Source organism: Oreochromis aureus, linkage group 13 (assembly GCF_013358895.1).
Source record: "Oreochromis aureus strain Israel breed Guangdong linkage group 13, ZZ_aureus, whole genome shotgun sequence".
In the NCBI taxonomy this organism is placed as follows: Eukaryota; Metazoa; Chordata; class Actinopteri; order Cichliformes; family Cichlidae; genus Oreochromis; species Oreochromis aureus.
Window position 1 is genome coordinate 35158555 of NC_052954.1, and position 18319 is coordinate 35176873.

The following is an 18319-nucleotide window of genomic DNA, read 5'->3' on the forward strand; positions in this document are numbered from 1 at the left end:
AGCGGGGCCTCGGGTCCTTCTGTCGGGTAGTCCAGTTTACTGAAGAACACCTCAGGCTGTCAGGTTAAAACACTCGGTTGTGTTTTCGTAGCGTAAACGCTGGCCCTCCTCTCAGAGCCTACGCTCTATCTGCTATTCCCGAACACAGATACGCAAGTTTCTCCGTGACTGCAGCTGCCAGTCAAAGCTGCTATGATGACGTTTCACCCCAATTTAACATCACCGCGGTAGGAATTAGAATCAAACTTATGGGAGAGGAGACCCCTTGGACATCAATCAGCATGATGAGAACTATTGATAACAAAAGGAAGAATCTTTGGAAAAAAAATTATCTGAGGAGAATAAATTTATTTTAGTCTGACCCCAGTCCCATCCGCTAACATGGAGGAGGCGGGGTTTATGACCTATACTGCAGCCAGACACCAGGGGGCGATAGAGACGTTTTGGCTTCATTTTTGGGGAGCTGTCGCGTCGTCCATGTTTTCTACAGTCAATGGGCCAAACGGACTGCAACTTCAGAAAACACCTGCAAAAAGAAAAACGCTGCAAAAAGAAAACACCTGCAAAAGCACACAAAACACAACGGAAATAGGAAAAAACACAATGGAAATGTTTCTGGGGAGACAATAACCCGACGGACCAGTTGCACGAACCAAAACATGCTAACAAGTGCGCTGGGACTGGGAGACACTTCAAAGAAGTGGAGGGGAGGTAAATGTGTTGTAATAATATGATTCTAATAATACTACAGATATCTGGAATATACATGCATGTTAGGGTTCGTGCAACTGGTCCGTCGGGTTATTGTCTCCCCAGATACATTTCCATTGTGTTTTTTCCTATTTCCGTTGTGTTTTGTGTGCTTTTGCAGCATTTTTCTTTTTGCAGCGTTTTTCTTTTGCAGCATTTTTCTTTTTGCAGGTGTTTTCTGAAGTTGCAGTGCAGCGTTTTTCTTGAAGTTGCAGTGCAGCGTTTTTCTTTTTGCAGCGTTTTTCTTTTTGCAGCGTTTTTCTTTTTGCAGGTGTTTTCTTTTGCAGCGTTTTTCTTTTTGCAGGTGTTTTTTTTTGCAGCGTTTTTCTTTTGCAGCGTTTTTCTTTTTGCAGGTGTTTTCTGAAGTTGCAGTGCAGCGTTTTTCTTGAAGTTGCAGTGCAGCGTTTTTCTTTTTGCAGCATTTTTCTTTTTGCAGGTGTTTTCTTTTGCAGCGTTTTTCTTTTTGCAGGTGTTTTTTTTTGCAGCGTTTTTCTTTTGCAGTGTTTTTCTTTTTGCAGGTGTTTTCTGAAGTTGCAGTCCGTTTGGCCTCTCAGGGCCACCGTAGATTACAGACTTACAGGTGTGTTTGTATGTGGAGTCAGAGCCAATGAAATGGCAGATAGAGCTGCGAAGGAAGCCACAAACCACGGGTTAGTGACCCGGCTGTTAGCTTCTGTCAGGCAGAGATAAAGAGAGTCGCAAGGCAAGAAATGAAGGAAAGATGGAGAGGAGGAGCACAGGAAGGAGTAGGAGAGAGGAGGTGGTTATATCAAGAATAAGATGTGGACATACTGGTTTGAACACTACACTGTTGATGGTAGGGAAACATAATACAGGGAAATGTGAGTACTGTGGAGCAGAGGAAACCATGGATCATGTTACACAGAAGTATCAGGTGGAGAGAAGCCCACTGACCCACTGACCCAGAACCTCAGTGACATGAAGATGAATCTGGATCTTACGGATTTACTGCCAAAGGACTCGAGAAGTCAAGGTTAGCGGGCCTTGTTCCAGTTTGTAAAAGAGGGTAAAATGTTTGGGAGGACTGAGGGTGTTTTTAGAGGTCGTTCCGGTCCAGACCGGTTGGTGGCGGTAATGCGCCATTTTGTTGTTTGCTAACGGCCAACAACATTTAGAAGAAGAAGAAGAAGTATCTGCTGCTCGCTCCCAGAGCTGCTTCACTCGCTCCAACAAGCACCAAACCTGCACACGGTGACCGCGAGCTTTGCAACCGAGCCGAGCGCAACATGAACGAGTCGGCGGGACTGCGCTTCCGGCGGCTGCACCGCCCGCAGGTGATCACCGACGAGCTGCCGGAGCAGCGGCACAAAGGGTCCAGGTAAGAGCCGCGGGGTTTGTTCTCATCGAGGCGGTGTTGAACAGCCCACGGGGACACGCTGCGTGTTTCTATTAGCCTTCGTGTTCGGGGTCTTCTCACTCACACACGTTGACTCTTTCAAGGCTCGCCTCGTTATCTCGTGATGCTCACCTGTAAATGTGATCGTGCAGGTGTGTTTACGAGGACGTCGGCCTGCATTAATGAAGCTAGTGTGGGAAACACGGTTGATTGTGGGGGTCAGGTGGGTCAGGCTCCGGGGTGGATCCCTGAGAAACAGAGGAGTCACGTCTCTGTTTCTGCTCTCAGCACCTACAGCGGGAAGATCTTCCGGGTCACGCTGCTTTCTCTGGGCGTCCTCTTGCTTCTTCCTCTCCTGGTCATCATCCTCATCCTCGAGTCTCCCATCAAGCCCGAAGTCTTCACGTGAGTGACACACGTCAGCCGCTTAATGAATAATCAGTTTGGCTACAAACATCAGCGCATTCAGAAATTACTTTAGATGTTTTCAAAATAAAATCCATAAAAACGTGTGAAAGATCCCAATATTTCAATCCTGGTGTTGGATTGTGTGTCCACAGGTGTTTGTACTTTGCGTCACAATAAAATGACGGTAAAAGGCTCCGCCCACTTACTATCCATGTCTCACCATGCAACGACTTTGTGAATGGACTGGAGAAGTGTAGTGGCAGAGTCCTCCGTCAGGAATAAGATATGTGTGTCGACTTTTTATTCTCCCTCAAAATTATTATGCCATAACGCTGCACAGAGCAGCTCTGCTAACAGGTTATGGGCCCAGAGTAGCAGTAAAGAGATCCTGTAACTGCCAAAGGAAGGGCAGCGTTTCCTGAAACCGCAAGTTACCGGCAGGTGTTAAAAGTTTGGCACGATTGAGTGAGTAAGCGTTTTTGTGCATCATGAGCAGACGCACGGCAGAGTCGGGCAGTCGATATTCCCGTTTGCAATTTGATGGAGATGAAAGGAAATATGAGATATGGGAAACGAAGTTCCTTGGTCATCTCAGACTACAAGGTTTGAAAGATGTCATCTTAAAGGCTGAGGGTGATGAAGAAGCCGATGGTGAAGATGATGACAAAAATGCAGAAGCATATGCAGAGTTGATACAATTTCTGGATGACAAAAGTTTATCGTTAGTTATGAGAGATGCAGTTGATGACGGACGGAAAGCCCTAAAAATTTTGAGAGGTCATTATGCAGGAGTGGGCAAGCCAAGGATCATAAGTCTGTACACCGAACTCACTTCTCTCACAAATGAAAAGAATGAAAGTGTGACGGACTATATTATCCGAGCAGAAGCAATTATCACAGCGTTAAAAAATGCGGGTGAGTCACTAACTGATGGACTTCTGATCGCAATGATAATGAAAGGTCTACCAGAGACGTTTAAACCCCTGATTGTGCACGTTACACAGAGTGAAGCAAAAATCACATTTTCAGAGTTTAAAGTAAAACTCAGAAGTTATGAAGAAACCGAGAGAATGCGTGCGGCTGTAACTGATGACAACGTAATGAGGACAAAAGTGCAATCAGACCAGGATTCTACTTCATGGCGAGCAGATGACCGAAGATCAAAGAATAATGAGATTGTGTGTTTTAAATGTGGACTAAAGGGACACACTGCAAGAACGTGCCGATCCAGAGTATGGTGCAGTTTTTTTGCCGGAGTAGTACACACAAAGATGCGACCTGTAGAAGGAAGCTAAGACGGGATGAAGCGAGAGGGGTCGTGGAGAAGGACTACGCTGTTCAAGACGGGCTCCAAACCCCAGAGGGTCCCGGACGGCGGCCAAGAGATGCTGAATAACCAGCTACTGGTGGATACGGGGCGACGTCACATATCTTCACGAAGATCGAGAGTTTTAAGACTTTTGATGACACATTTCGACCCGAGGCTCATTGTGTAGAGTTGGCTGACGGAAGGCGGAGCAGAGGAGCTGCAAAGCGGCGAGGAGATGCTGAGATAAGTATGTTTGACAGTAAAGGACGCAGCCACAAGGTAACATTGAAACAAGCACTCTACATTCCATCGTTCCCACAGGACATTTTGTCAGTAAAAGCAGCTACTAGTAACGGAGCCACTGTGGTTTTCAAACACGGGACAGTTTTCTTAAACATGTTGATGGAACAAAATTCCCTATATATGAACACGAGAGACTGTTCTTTATAAACACTGTGCAAGAGTTTGAAGAGAAATGTAATGGATGTTTTGATATGCAAACGTGGCATGAAATTCTAGGACACTGTAATTATGAGGATGTTCAAAATCTGCAAAATGTCGTTGATGGAATGGAAATTAAGGGTAAAATCAACAAAAATATGCACTGTGAAGCCTGTATACAAGGGAAGTTTACTCAAACTAGGAACCGAGAACCGGATGAAAAGGCCAGGGCAGCATTAGAGTTGGTACATACGGATTTAGCTGGTCCGATTACGCCAAACTCTAAAGAAGGGTTTAAGTTTGTTTTGTCGTTTGTTGATGATTATTCAGGTGCAACATTTGTATATAATCTGAAACACAAAAGTGATACAACTCAAGCAACTGAAAGATTTATTGCAGATGTGGCGTCATATGGGAAAATCAAGTGCATTCGTTCTGATAATGGAACTGAATTTACAAGCAGTCAGTTCAGAGATTTATTAAGTAGACACGGCATTAGGCAGGAAACTTGACGCCATATTCGCCTCATCAAACGGAACAGCAGAGAGGAACTGGCGTACACTTTTTGACATGGCGAGATGCATGTTAGTTGAGAGCGAATTGCCAAAGTCTTTATGGCCATATGCAGTACAAACCGCGGGAGTGATTCGAACCGATGTTTTAACAAACGCACAGGTCAGACAGCGTATAAGATGTTAACTGGAAAAAGACCTGATCTTTCTAGAATGAAAAAATTCGGATCATTGTGCTATGCTTATAAACAAAATAGGGGAAAGCTGGATCCAAGATGTGACAAAGGTGTTTTCTTGGGATATGACAAAAATAGTCCAGCATATTTGATCTATTTCCCAAAAACCGGAAGGTTGAAAAGCACAGATTGATAAAAATACTAAATCCCGCGACAATGGATCAACAAACACAGAGTGATCAGATGTATGAAGATGAGGTTTATGAATCCAGAAAAGATGGTGAACCCAAACAGACGAAGGATGAGGACATTCCAGATGGTAGTGAAAGCAGGCAAACTGAGTCCGAGGTTAAAACTGAGGATAAAGTAGATGCTGGAGCTACACGTTATCCATCCAGAATCAGAAAGAGACCTGATTATTTGAGTGATTATATCACGGATGTGAAAGAGTGTGAAAATGAACAGATGCAAATCAGTGTTGATTATTGCTACAGATTGTTGTGTGAAATACCCACATCATTTAGCGAAGCTATTGTGTCAAGTGAGTCAAAAGAATGGGGAAAAAGCGATGAATGAAGAAATTCAATCCCTTAAGGAGAATGACACATTTACTTTAACCACTTTACCAGAGGGTAAGAAAGCAGTGGGGGGTAAATGGGTTTATGCCGTTAAAAAGAACTCAGACGGATCAGACAGATATAAAGCTCGATTTGTGGCTAAAGGTTTTAGTCAAACAAAAGGAGTTGATTATGAGGAGACTTTTTCACCGACTGCTAATTTATCGAGTGTGAGAGTTTTGATGCAGAAAGTGGTTCAGGATGATATGTTGGTTCACCAGATGGATGTAAAAACCGCCTATCTACACGCACCAATAAATGAAGAAATATATATATACAACAACCAGAAGGTTTTGAGACAGAGTCAAGTGAGACTAATAAACTGGTGTACAGACTAAAGAAATCACTTTATGGGCTGAAGCAATCGGGTCGTAACTGGAACCAAACCTTACATGACTATTTAAGCAGTTGTGGATTTAGACAAAATATTGCTGATCATTGTGTGTATTCAAAAGAAACTGAAAGTGAAAAAGTAATCATCATAGTGTGGGTGGATGATTTACTCATTGCAGCTAACAATGAAAATGTGCTTTCAGGCGTGAAAGAAATGCTCTCTTCTAAATTCCAAATGAAAGATCTGGGGAAACTTAACCATTTTCTAGGAATAGATTTTCTTCAAGAAAAAGAATGTGTCAAAATGTCACAGAAAATATATATTGAGAACATTTTAAAGAGATTTAACATGCAAAACTGTAAGCCAAGGTTAACACCCTGTGAACAGAAATGGACTCATTCTGATAAATTCGAGACATTACCAGATGTGAGGAGATATCGTGAAGCGGTAGGATGTCTTATTTATCTGAGCTATTGTACGCGACCTGATTTAAGCTATGTTGTCAGCAAACTGTCACAACACTTCAATGCGCCAACTGTTGATGATTGGACAGCAGTGAAACATGTTCTGAGGTATCTAAAAGGTAGTCAAGGAAAAGAACTGTGTTTTAGGAAATGTTCAAGTGGAAAACTAGGTCTCGAAAGCATACAGTGATGCAGACTGGGCATCCGATGTTTCTGATAGACGCAGTATGACAGGTTATTGTGTAAGCCTAAATGAAAATGGTCCTTTGATATCATGGAAAACCAAAAGCAGACAACTACAGCACTATCAACTTGTGAAGCCGAATACATGGCATTAGCAGCAACAATTCAGGAATGTATGTATTTGACTTATTTGATTCAAGATCTTGATGAGTTTGAGTATGAAATACCTATGATATTGGAGGACAATCAGGGAACAATCGCTTTGTCAAAAAATCCAGTGAACAGACAAAGATGTAAACATATTGATGTGAAATATCATTTTATAAGGTCAGCTGTACATGAAAGGAAAGTGCTCATTGATTACTGTCCAACTGAGTCAATGGTAGCAGATATGATGACGAAACCAGTTTCAAAGTCTAAGTTAGACAAATTCTCTGTATTTGTGTTTGGAATGTAAGATGTTTTTTTCCGGAGGACTGTTTTTCCCAACCTGTGTACAAGTGGGGGTGTTGGATTGTGTGTCCACAGGTGTTTGTACTTTGCGTCACAATAAAATGACGGTAAAAGGCTCCGCCCACTTACTATCCATGTCTCACCATGCAACGACTTTGTGAATGGACTGGAGAAGTGTAGTGGCAGAGTCCTCCGTCAGGAATAAGATATGTGTGTCGACTTTTTATTCTCCCTCAAAATTATTATGCCATAACGCTGCACAGAGCAGCTCTGCTAACACCTGGAATAACTAGATGAATAAAAACAGAGAGTAACTCTGTAATCTGAAACTCTGTCTGCTCAGAGAAAGTCACAATATTCATGTTAAATTCTTTTTGAAATAAAAGTTAACGAGTTTTTGCTGCTGCCCCCACTGGTCGGTCGTGGTGCTGCAGGCTGAAGGAGCCGCCGATGATGAAGGGCTGCTGGGAGCCCAACCTGAAGCTCAGAGAAGCTCAGAGACTGTTTGAGGACCAGCTCGTCGGCCCCGAGTCCATCGCCAACATCGGAGGTCGGTGTCAGATGTCCGCAGCGACCGGGACGAGGAGCGCCGAGAGCTGACAGATGTTTGTCCCTCTGTGTCTGCAGATGTTCTGTTCTCGGGAACAGCTGACGGGAAAATCGTGAAGCTGGTCGGTCGGAGGATCCACACGGTGACGAGATTCGGGAAGCTGCCATGCGGTGAGTCGTGCTCGTGTGTGCTTCCTGTCTTCACGTGCCGCCTCCTCTTCCTGTGCGCTGTCAAAGTTTGTGGGCGTGACCTGGACTTCAGGTTAGAAACACTTCAGCATGTCCGGGTTTCATGTGTTAGCCAGCTAGACAAAACCTAAATGATTGGCTGGTGTCCAGGTGCGACGCGGCGCTCACCTGTGTCCGGGTGTACCCGCCTCCCTCTGCTCAGAGCTTTAAACTTTACATCATGTGACGGAGCTGCAGGTGAGACAGCCTGAGCTCTGTCACACGCTGACAGTGAGCAAGAGTGACGGGATCAAACCGTCAGCCTGCTGTTGAGCAAGGCGTTACTGTCAGCCTGCCCGCAGCCACACGCTTGCTTCATTTTGGAGTTTCCCAATAAAGAACTGACGGTTTGAAGTTTGACCTTCAGCCCTGATCTGCTGCTTTCAACACAAACACGTGAGAGACCTCGGATGAACCCGGCGACACGCTAAGACCTGCACAGCGTCACAGCACACCTGAGACGCAGGTAACAGCACGCCGTCTGCTGACTCCAACTTAAACCAGCTTATTAAACTGAAGTCTCTGGTTTAAGCCTAAACTTTCAGCCAGGTGTGTCGGGAAGAACCCGAACAGGAAGTTCAGGTCTGCGAAGGTAACGTGAGCTTGCTGTGGCGCTTCCTCCAGCAGGAAGCAGAAGCTCTGAGTTTTGTGCTCGTTGACGTTTGGAGCCTGTTTGTGCCAAAATAAAAGAATCGAACAACCTAAAAAGATTTCTTTTAAATGTTTCTCACACGTCTGTGTCCAAGCACACCTGGCACCCTTTCTGATTGGTCGATGTCCAGCAGGCTCCAGAGAGGACGAGCCCACCTGCGGGAGGCCGCTGGGGATCAGAGTCGGACCCAACGGGACGCTGTTTGTAGCCGACGCCTACCTGGGTCTGTTCGAGGTCAACCCCACCACAGGTAAGTGATGGTGCAGCCTGATCCCACTTCCTGTTCCCACGCTTCCTGCCTGCTGGGCTCAGGTGAGTTTCGTAGAGGTGTCATGTGACTGAAAGGTTCTGGCACCCGAAAGTCTAATTCTGGGTTTTACCGTGGCACATCTGGATCAAAGCTAACAGCTGGACTGTGTTCGTGCTGAGTCACATGATCAGGTGGAGCGGACTGTGTGTTTTTCTTTGCAGGTGAGGCGACCAGGTTAGTGAACGGCGGCCAGATCGTCGCAGGGAGGAAGCTGTCATTTATTAACGACGTGGCGGTGACGCAGGATGGAAAGAAGGTGTACTTTACCGACTCCAGCAGCAGGTGGCAGCGCAGAGACTACATGCACCTCATCATGGAGGCCACGCCCGACGGCCGGTACCTGCGTCCAACCAGCGTCTGAGAGCACTGACAGTCAAACGTTTTATTAGAATGGCGTTTATTAATCATCCATACCACTTCCTGTTTGTGACATGTCACATTAAAAGCCTGGCAGCGGTTCTCTAACGTGAGCCGTTTCATCCTCAGCGTCCTCGAGTACAACACGGAGACCAAGGAGCTGACGGTGGTGATGGAGGACCTGCGATTCCCAAATGGCATCCAACTGCTGCCGGACGAGGAGTCGGTGCTGGTGGCGGAGACCACCATGGCCCGGATCCGCAGGTAACCCACCCGACTCACCTGTGCCTGCGCCACCATCTGAGGCTGAGGGCTTCAGAATGTCCAGCACAAACTAAAAACCTTAGAGTTAAAAATATTTAACGTAAAATCACGAGCAAATCAAACCAGGCTGCTATCTGCGCTCTTTAACTTCCTGTGTGAGCCACTCATGTACGATGGATGTTAAACAACCGTCTGCATGATGGCGCTGATGCTGGATCTCGGTTGCCGTGGAAACAGGCTCTCTGAGAACGTCCAGCCTTTTTTTTTTTTTAAACCTACATCAAGTGTGTGAGTTAGAGAGGGAGTCACGTCTTTCTGTGTTTGTGGGGTTTACATGTTAGAGACCGCTGTAGTGAGGACGTCTGTTTTATGGGGACGCGTCTGCACTGTTAGGACCGTTAGTGAGGGTTCACACATGCTTGCAGAAATCAGGCATGGTTACATAATACGTTACGTCAGCGACACACTGGTCCTGACAAACACAGAGAGACGTGAGTGTGAGTGTGTGTGTGTGTGTGTGTGTGTGTGTGTGTGTCGTGGTCGACTTGCCAGGTGATTTGCTTCCTTCCTGTTAGGCTCCGGCCTGAGCGGCGTGTGAACAGTAAACAGGTCTGTGGTCACGTCTGTTTAAAGAGTTACAGCCAATCAGAAACGTGCACTTCCATTACACTCAGGTCACATGACAGCAGGGGACATGTAGTAAGTACAGGTCACGATGACGTAAATGTTTCTATATTTTGTATTGGTGAGCGTTTCTGTTGCAGCTGTCAGTCTGACCTCTGCAGGTGTGCTAACCCAGGATTTTAAGGTTTAATCATATTCATTGTTTCTAAAAGAGACTAAAAACATAAATGTTCTGTTTAGAAAAATGTTTTTTTAAGCCACTTTGTTTTGAAATAAATAAAATATTTGTAAACATTTAATAAAAAATGGATATAGCTGCTGTGACATCCCCCGCTGCTGGGTGAGGTTCCCTGTGATGTGAGCGTTTTGGTTTTGGCCCCCCAGAGGCTGCTCAGCGTAACCTCGCTGTCACAGACGGCTGATCGGTGTCATGTGATGCAGTTTCTACGTTTGTCTGTCACGTGACGCTCTTCTGCACCAGGGTCCACGTGGCCGGGCTGAATAAAGGCGGGATGGACACGTTCATGGACAACTTGCCGGGTTTCCCTGACAACATCCGCCCGAGCTCCACCGGAGGTTACTGGGTGGCCATGTCGGCGGTGAGACCGAACCCCGGCTTCTCAATGCTGGATTTCCTGTCCCAGAGACCCTGGATCAAAAAGTTCATATTCAAGGTAAAAACAGACTTTTATACACATTTAAAATTAGACCTGATTAAAATGTCTGAAATCAATGAATCTGACGGTGATGGCGGGGAGGTGATGGTGGTCACGTGCTGGCGGGGAGGTGATGGGCTCTGATACGATGTGGATGCTAGAGCGGATACTGTTAACGTCAGAGCAAAGATGCTTGTGCAGGAGTTTGTGCAGAAGCACGGCTTACATCTGTTGGCGCCTGAGTGGGGGAGGGTCATTTCTGTGATGTCACCTGACGTAGGCACGCGTGTAGCATGTGTGTCTTCACGCCAGTGTTAATGTCGCTGACCATCAGTTTTTATCTGATGATAACAGACGATATATTAAAAATGGCGCACGAGAACAAAACTGAAGATGAAGCCTCTTTCATCAACGAATAAAAGAGAGATGAAAATATCTGCAGAGACGAGAGCCAATCAGAAATGATTCGGCTGTGTAGAAAAGTGGGACGAGTTTGGAAGTGATCCAATCAGAAACAGCCTCTGATTCCCGCCCCCGGGACACGCTACAGCTAATGAGACACTTTGTAAACCGCGTGGAGCGGCCGTCACCGGTGGTCTGCTATCATCTTCTGATGTTTAGTCAAAACTAGGAGGAAACTTCATTCAGAGTGTTCGACCTTTGACCTTTGGTTTAATTATCCTCGGCACACACACGAGTGAGCGACACGAGTCGGCTGGGTTTGACCCCCTGACCGATTTATTGATCATTACTAACAACGTTACTAAAGTTAAAACTCCGTCACGTGTACGACTCTCACTGGTTTGTGGGGTAAACGGCAGCTCCACCCACCCCCTCCACCCCCGAAGGTGCACTTTAGCTTAATTTCACAAACACGGACGTGAGCCAGAGCAGACGGATGAAACACGTATTCACACAGTGCCACAGGACCTGAGCCACACACACACACACACACACACACACACACACACACACACACACACACACACACACACACACACACACACACACACAGAACTGTGTGTGTGTGTGTCACAGATCAGGGTGTAAAGGGGGGAGGCCGAAGGCAGACTGACGCGGCCGTGAAGGTCAGGGGTCAGGTCAGGGTAGCTCTTAGCTACGGATCCGATCGAGCGGTTTATCAAAGTGAACTCTGGAATGATGACGCGTTTCAGAGCGCCTCTTCTTCGTCCTGGTGTCCAGGAACATGAATGAGTCATAATCCAGAGTTTTGTAATCTGATTGGCTGCTCCGTCTGCAGACTTTAACCTGGAGCGAGCGCTCCAAAACCGCCTGTTGCATCAGACACTGGAAAAAATGAGTGGCGGTCGCGCCAGGTTCAGCACCGCCACAGAGCATGCCTGATTTCCCTTTAACTCCTTGCTGTCTGTCTCCTTCTCTCTCACCTTTCCTCCACCCTCCTGCAGCTCTTCAGTCAGGATATCCTGATGAAGTTCGTTCCCCGGTACAGTTTGGTCGCAGAGCTCCACGACGGCGGCGTGTGCACGCGGAGCTTCCACGACCCCAACGGCCTGGTTGCGGCCTACATCAGCGAGGTCCACGAGCATGATGGGAATCTGTACCTGGGCTCCTTCCGCTCGCCGTACATCGCCAAACTTGACCTCAGCAAGGTGTAGAAGATTTAAAAAGATGACAAGCAGACGGACATTTTTGTGACTTTGAAATGTTAACACGGTGTTAACCCGCCTCTGTCGGCTCGTTCCACAAATTAAAGTTCCAGCCTTGGAAATCTCCCGAGGATATGATGATGACTTCACCCAGCGCCACCTACAGGCTGTCCCAGGAATTGGGCAGCTTTACCATTTTTGGCTAATCTCTGTTGATTTTTCCTTTTAAGATTCATGCAGCTTTAGATTTATCACCGTTTTTGATCATTTCTTCACTTTTTGACAGTATTTTGTTTGACCACTGTGTTTAGACATTTTATTCACAACCAAAATCTCCAGAGAAACGAGGTTTGGGTTTTTGTGTTTCTGCTTTTGATATTTCTTCACTGAAAACCACTGCGACTACAGCGTTCACCTGCTAGTTAGCACTTAGCCTGAGCTAACCTAGCTGCCTCTGACTAACTTTGTTTACACAGAAGAAGAGCGGTCACTCACCGTGATGATAAACTTCCTGCTAACACTGATGCCAGATTACAGGCTGCTTGAGTAACTGCTTCGCCCTCTTGGGACGATTTAATGTGTTTTGATTGGCTAGCGTCTGCACTTTTGCACTTGCATTTTTAAAAAAAAATTTTTTTTAAATTGGACACACGTTGGGAAGTGTTTGTGGGCGTGTCTTTAGTGATAACCAACCAGTCACAAGAGAGGCTAACACAGGTGTGACTGAGCTAAGCTCCCTACCTGTGACTGTGTTTACGTACTTCAGGCCACAGTGATTGATGTCACATTACAGACTGTTTATTTCTTTGTAAGGATTTCTTTGTAATGTTATTTGATTGGCCGACAGCACTGAAATATTTATACGATAGCAGTTTGATGGGCTAGCATCTGAATGGGTTAGCTTGAGTGCTTTGGGAGGATTCAGGCGTTGCTTTAGCAATTGATTGATTGATAGGGGAGATCTTTCGTGATAATACTAATATCAGGGATTACCTGGCAACTGCTGGTCGCTAAGGAAAAATGTGTTTTCCCAGCAGGTTGCTGGTAGTCACAAGTGTGGAGTTGGTCGCTTTGGTCGCTGCAGTTTCCCGTAGTCCCGTAGTGGAAGATGCTGACTTGGCTGCAGATGTTAGCTAGCTAACCAGCGAGCACTAATGAAATTAAAAAGCGCAGCACAAACTGGAAACAGACATGGCTCCTCTTCAAAATAAAAGCTGTCTCTATCCACAGAAACTAACAAAAGCTGCACCTTTTACTTTGAAGGCAAACAGCTTCATTTCCACGGTGCGTCACAGTTGCACCGTTACTTAGCAACATGTTTGAACGTGTCTGCAGAGGACTCCTCTGTTAGCAACCGAAGCGATCACAAAGACGTTTTGAGCAGCTTCCTCTTTGACTCCCAATTTCACGCCGGTGACTGTCGGTGACCTCCTGCTGCCACTCGCCCAGCAGCCCACCTGTGGCACAGAAGCTATGTCCACACTGGAAGCCACATGGCGACTGCAAGCCTTTCTTTTGTCAACTTGCAGGCAGATGACTGAAATGTTGTCTAATGAGAGCGCAGGATACCACTGATGAACAAGGGTATGGCCTGTTTGTAGAGTTACCTGGGCAACCAGAACTGGTTGCAATCAGCTGTCACGAAGGGTGGCGAGCAAATTGCTTCTGTTATGGAAGCAGCTTGATGTCCTCGCTGATCACCTCCCTCACATTGATGTCTGTTGCACGTCGCGAAGCGTGGACTCGCATTCTTTGTGTCATCTGAGCTGTTAAGAGGAGCTGTCCTCCTCCTCATGTCCTCCTCCTCGTGTCTTCCTCCTCCTATCCTCCTCCTGTCCTTTGTATGAATATATATATAACATTACAAACTCGTCTAACCCTACGAATACGTCTTATTCTGCTCATGTAGATGAGCAGGTTTGGTTTTGTAGCCTCGCGTAAACATCAGCGACTTTAAGTTTCCGTTTGTTTCCTGTTTTGTTGATGCGCTGACATCGTTACATCACAGATTTCCTCCGTCTGCCAGAGCCGCTGCAGTCAGTACAGCTCAGCAGCTCCATGCTGCCCCTCAGCAAGCCTCTGGAAGCTGGCCAGTCAGAGGACAGTGGGCTTCGAGGGAGGAGGGGCTTAAAGAGACGGGAGCTGAAGCAGCTTGTTTCAGACAGAGGACGAGCCAAGCACAGACACAGGATTATTCTGAACTGGGAGTTATGCAAAGCTGCTCTCATATATTAGAAGTAAGTAGCTGGAAACAAGCAGAACGGGTCCCTGTAAAGACATTTCAATCATCCACTGAAGACTGACGAGTGCTTTTTTTAGTTTTATTATATTTCAGGCAGTTTAGTGGCTTAGTATGGATAATGCTTCACATGCACTGGATGAGCTGCTTAGCATTAGCAGGTTTTATAATAATCTTTGGGTTGAAACTGTTCAGTATTTGTTCCGTTAATCTTCAAAACTGGAAAATGTGTAAAAAGTGAGGGAAACACTGGAGGATGTTTGTTTAACTGAATCATTTTTTTTATAAATGTGACGAATGATCCAAACTGGCTGTTGACTTCCTGTTTGACCTTTGACCTCAGGAGACCAAAGCTGTGAGCGTTAGGTCAAACATTACGTGTGAAGTGTCTTTCGTGCAGGTCAGAGCACGACGCACGAGCTGAACAAACAAAACCTGCGACTGGAGACAGTGAAGGAGCCCGAGGCTGAAACGCACCGGGCTCATCAGTGTGACATCAGAGCCACAGGTTTGCTCACAGCCTGAGAACTTCACACTGATCTTCTGAATTCATCCAGTTTGGTGGCGTTTCCGTTTTTTACCTGAACAGTGATGATTGATCAGTGCTTCTGTTGATTTTCTTGTTTTTGTGCCAAATGTTTCTCTCTGTGATGAGCTCTGTATTTCAGTCACACTGCGTCTTTTTACTTTGTCCTGCAGCCTTTCAATAAAAGCTGAACTGTTATCGCAGCCTTCGTCTTCCTCACAGATCAAACTGAGTCCCCATGAGTGATGTAATCCAGACAGAGGCAGACTCCCACAGACAGACTGAAGCCTTTAAAGTGGAGGGTGTTTTGTTTTGTGTTGATAACAGATGAAATGGACTGAGAGGATGTTCAGACTGAAACGAGCTCGCAGGACGTGAACAAACTGCCTGAAGCACCAGCTGAGTTTAAGTTCCTGTCAGGTTCTGTGCTGGTGTGATGCTGCCACCTGGTGGTGATGGTTTAATGACATCATAGTGAAGAAAAGGAATACCCAGTGACGGTGCAGCTTATAGAAACACAAGCTCAGAAACTGAGACTAAAGGGGGGCGAGGATGGACGCGATGTCATCCATCATTTAGGTTTACTCTGATTACACAGAGATTATGTAGATTACAGGTGAGTAACTTGAGTTTATAAAATATTACACTACAGTTTGTCACCGACTCTGCAGCTCCGCCTTTCTCCTGACAGTCTTTACACATACAGCAGGTCAGCGTGACAGAGAGGCAGCTGTGAGGTCAGAGGTCAAATACTCTATTGTTGTACGGTATCCTGTCTGTCACAGAGAACTAAAAGAGTCCATGCACATCTTCCTCATGCTCCTCGACAGGTGCAGAACCAAAAACGTGGGCCAAAGAAGAAGTAACAGTTCTCCCACCGCAGAACTCCAGAGTCCTTATTTTATGCATCCAGTGACGTCTCGAGCACACCTGCCTGATACATGGCACACCTGTAAGAATCACAGCTTCTTGGTTTTTAGGCTTTTTGTCAGTTTAAGGAGACAGAACCTCACAGACCTCCCACACAGCATGCACATGTAATATATAACACAACATAACCTGCTGATGGGTTAACCCTGCTGTGAGACGGCGTGCTCCTAGAACACGTGAAGCATCGTCTGCTTTCTTTGTCAAACATGATCAATTCATCCTAAAAAAAACAATTCTGTCCATCCGGACGTTTTTCATCATCATTGGGTGACGTCTTCAGTCTCAGCTGACTGCAGATCTCCAACCTTATAAACAGCAGATCTGCACAGTGACTGAAACCAGCCCACTTACTAACAACAGGCTGGGAAGTCAGCTTATGATCATTAATATGCAAATTGTCATGACCACTGATATGTCCTCTGGTTGGTTGTGTCTGCAGTGTGACGTCAAGCGTTTGGTTCCTACATCATGCTGGTCTACTCTGCCCGAGTACTCAGAGTGATTTACCCTTTAAAGCAGGGGTGGGCAACTGACCCAGGGTGATATCTAAAACCTGCAGGACACCGGCCCTCGAGGCCTGGAGTTGCCCACCCCAGCTTTAAACCCTAACCCATCGCCGGTGACCGGTTAGGGTTTAAAGGGTTAATACTGCCTGCTCATTGATCCACAGCATGTTGTTCTTCATTCACACATTTGAATCTTGTCCTGGTGTTGGACTTGCAGCCTGGAACAGCCAGACTTCCAGTTACAAGCTTCAGCTGGTCCTCCTGAGCCACAGACACCCCAAAGCTCCGGAAACAAAGAGCACTTTTAAATGAAAGACGAGCCACACACTCATCTCTGCATGGATTCATGACAGAAACCATTAAAAGTCTTGTCTTCAGACCAAGACAGACTTTTAATTCATTTGAAAGCCTGATGCTTAGCCTCGTCCACCCCAGCTGTAAAACTCAGAAACCAGTCTTACTTGTTATCATCTATCGTCCACCTGGGCCTTACACAGAGTTTCTCTCTGATTTCTTAGACTTTTTATCTGATTTAGTGCTCAGCTCAGATAAAATAATTATTGTGGGTGATTTTAACATCCATGTAGATGCTAAAAATGACAGCCTCAACTTGGCATTTAATCTGTTATTAGACTCAATTGGCTTCTCTCAAAATGTAAAAGAACCCACCCACCACTTTAATCACACTCTAGATCTTGTTTTAACATATGGCATAGAAACTGAACATTTAACAGTGTTTCCTGAAAACCCTCTGCTGTCTGATCATTTCCTGATAACATTTACATTTACAATAATTGATTACACAGCAGTGGAGAGTAGACTTTATCACAGTAGATGTCTTTCTGAAAGTGCTGTAACTAAGTTTAAGAATATAATCCACCCACTGTTATCATCTTCAATGCCCTGTACCAACATACATGAGCAGAGCAGCTATCTGAACGCTACTCCAACAGAGGTCGATTATCTTGTTAATAATTTTACCTCCTCACTACGCACGACTCTGGATACTGTAGCTCCTGTGAAAACTAAGGCCTCAAATCCAAGTACCTGACTCCGTGGTATAATTCTCAAACACGTAGCCTAAAAGCAGATAACTCGTAAGCTGGAGAGGAAATGGCGTGTCACAAATTTAGAGGATCATCATTTAGCCTGGAGAAATAGTTTGCTGCTTTATAAGAAAGCCCTCCGCAAAGCCAGAACATCTTACTATTCGTCACTGATTGAAGAAAATAAGAACAACCCCAGGTTTCTCTTCAGCACTGTAGCCAGGCTGACAAACAGTCAGAGCTCTACTGAGCCAACAATCCCTTTAACGTTAACTAGTAATGACTTCATGAACTTCTTCACAAATAAAATTCTTATCATTAGAGAAAAAATTACCAATAATCATCCCACAGATGTAATATTATCTACAGCTACTTTTAGTACCATTGATGTTAAGTTAGACTCTTTTCCTCCAATTGATCTTTCTGAGTTAACTTCAATAATTAATTCCTCCAAACCATCAACGTGTCTTTTAGAACCCATTCCTACAAAACTGCTCAAAGAAGTCCTGCCATTAATTAATGCTTCAATCTTAAATATGATCAACCTATCTCTTTTTTTTTTTTTTTTTAAACATATGTTTATTTGTTTTTTTTTGGTTTTCAACAGTATCCAACACAAAAATATAATGAACATATGGCAGGTATTAAAAAAATAATAATAATAATAATAATAATAATAATAATAATAATAATACTAGTAGTAATAATAGTAATAATTGAAATGTTAATCATAAAAAATTCAAAATAAGTGAATAATTAAATAATTTAAAATAGCAAACAATGCAAATAAATACAATTTA

At 45.1% G+C, this 18319-nt stretch overlaps 1 protein-coding gene across 2 annotated transcripts; it reads left to right on the forward strand.

Annotated features, from left to right (window-relative positions):
• The first annotated feature begins 1433 nt into the window (after positions 1 to 1433).
• LOC116333204 (adipocyte plasma membrane associated protein) lies at positions 1434 to 15235 on the forward strand. Of its 2 annotated transcripts, none has more exons than XM_039621434.1 (9): positions 1434 to 2089; positions 2396 to 2512; positions 7439 to 7554; positions 7632 to 7724; positions 8564 to 8683; positions 8905 to 9079; positions 9230 to 9364; positions 10470 to 10662; positions 12072 to 15235. In XM_039621434.1, exons 1-9 carry the CDS (start codon positions 1998 to 2000, stop codon positions 12279 to 12281), a joined length of 1251 nt encoding a protein of 416 aa, XP_039477368.1. In that variant the 5' UTR covers positions 1434 to 1997; the 3' UTR covers positions 12282 to 15235. The 2 variants fall into 2 exon arrangements, with proteins under 2 accessions (XP_039477368.1, XP_031612244.2); XM_031756384.2 differs by having other exon boundaries at positions 8567 to 8683; positions 12072 to 12281.
• The last annotated feature ends 3084 nt before the right edge of the window (positions 15236 to 18319 follow it).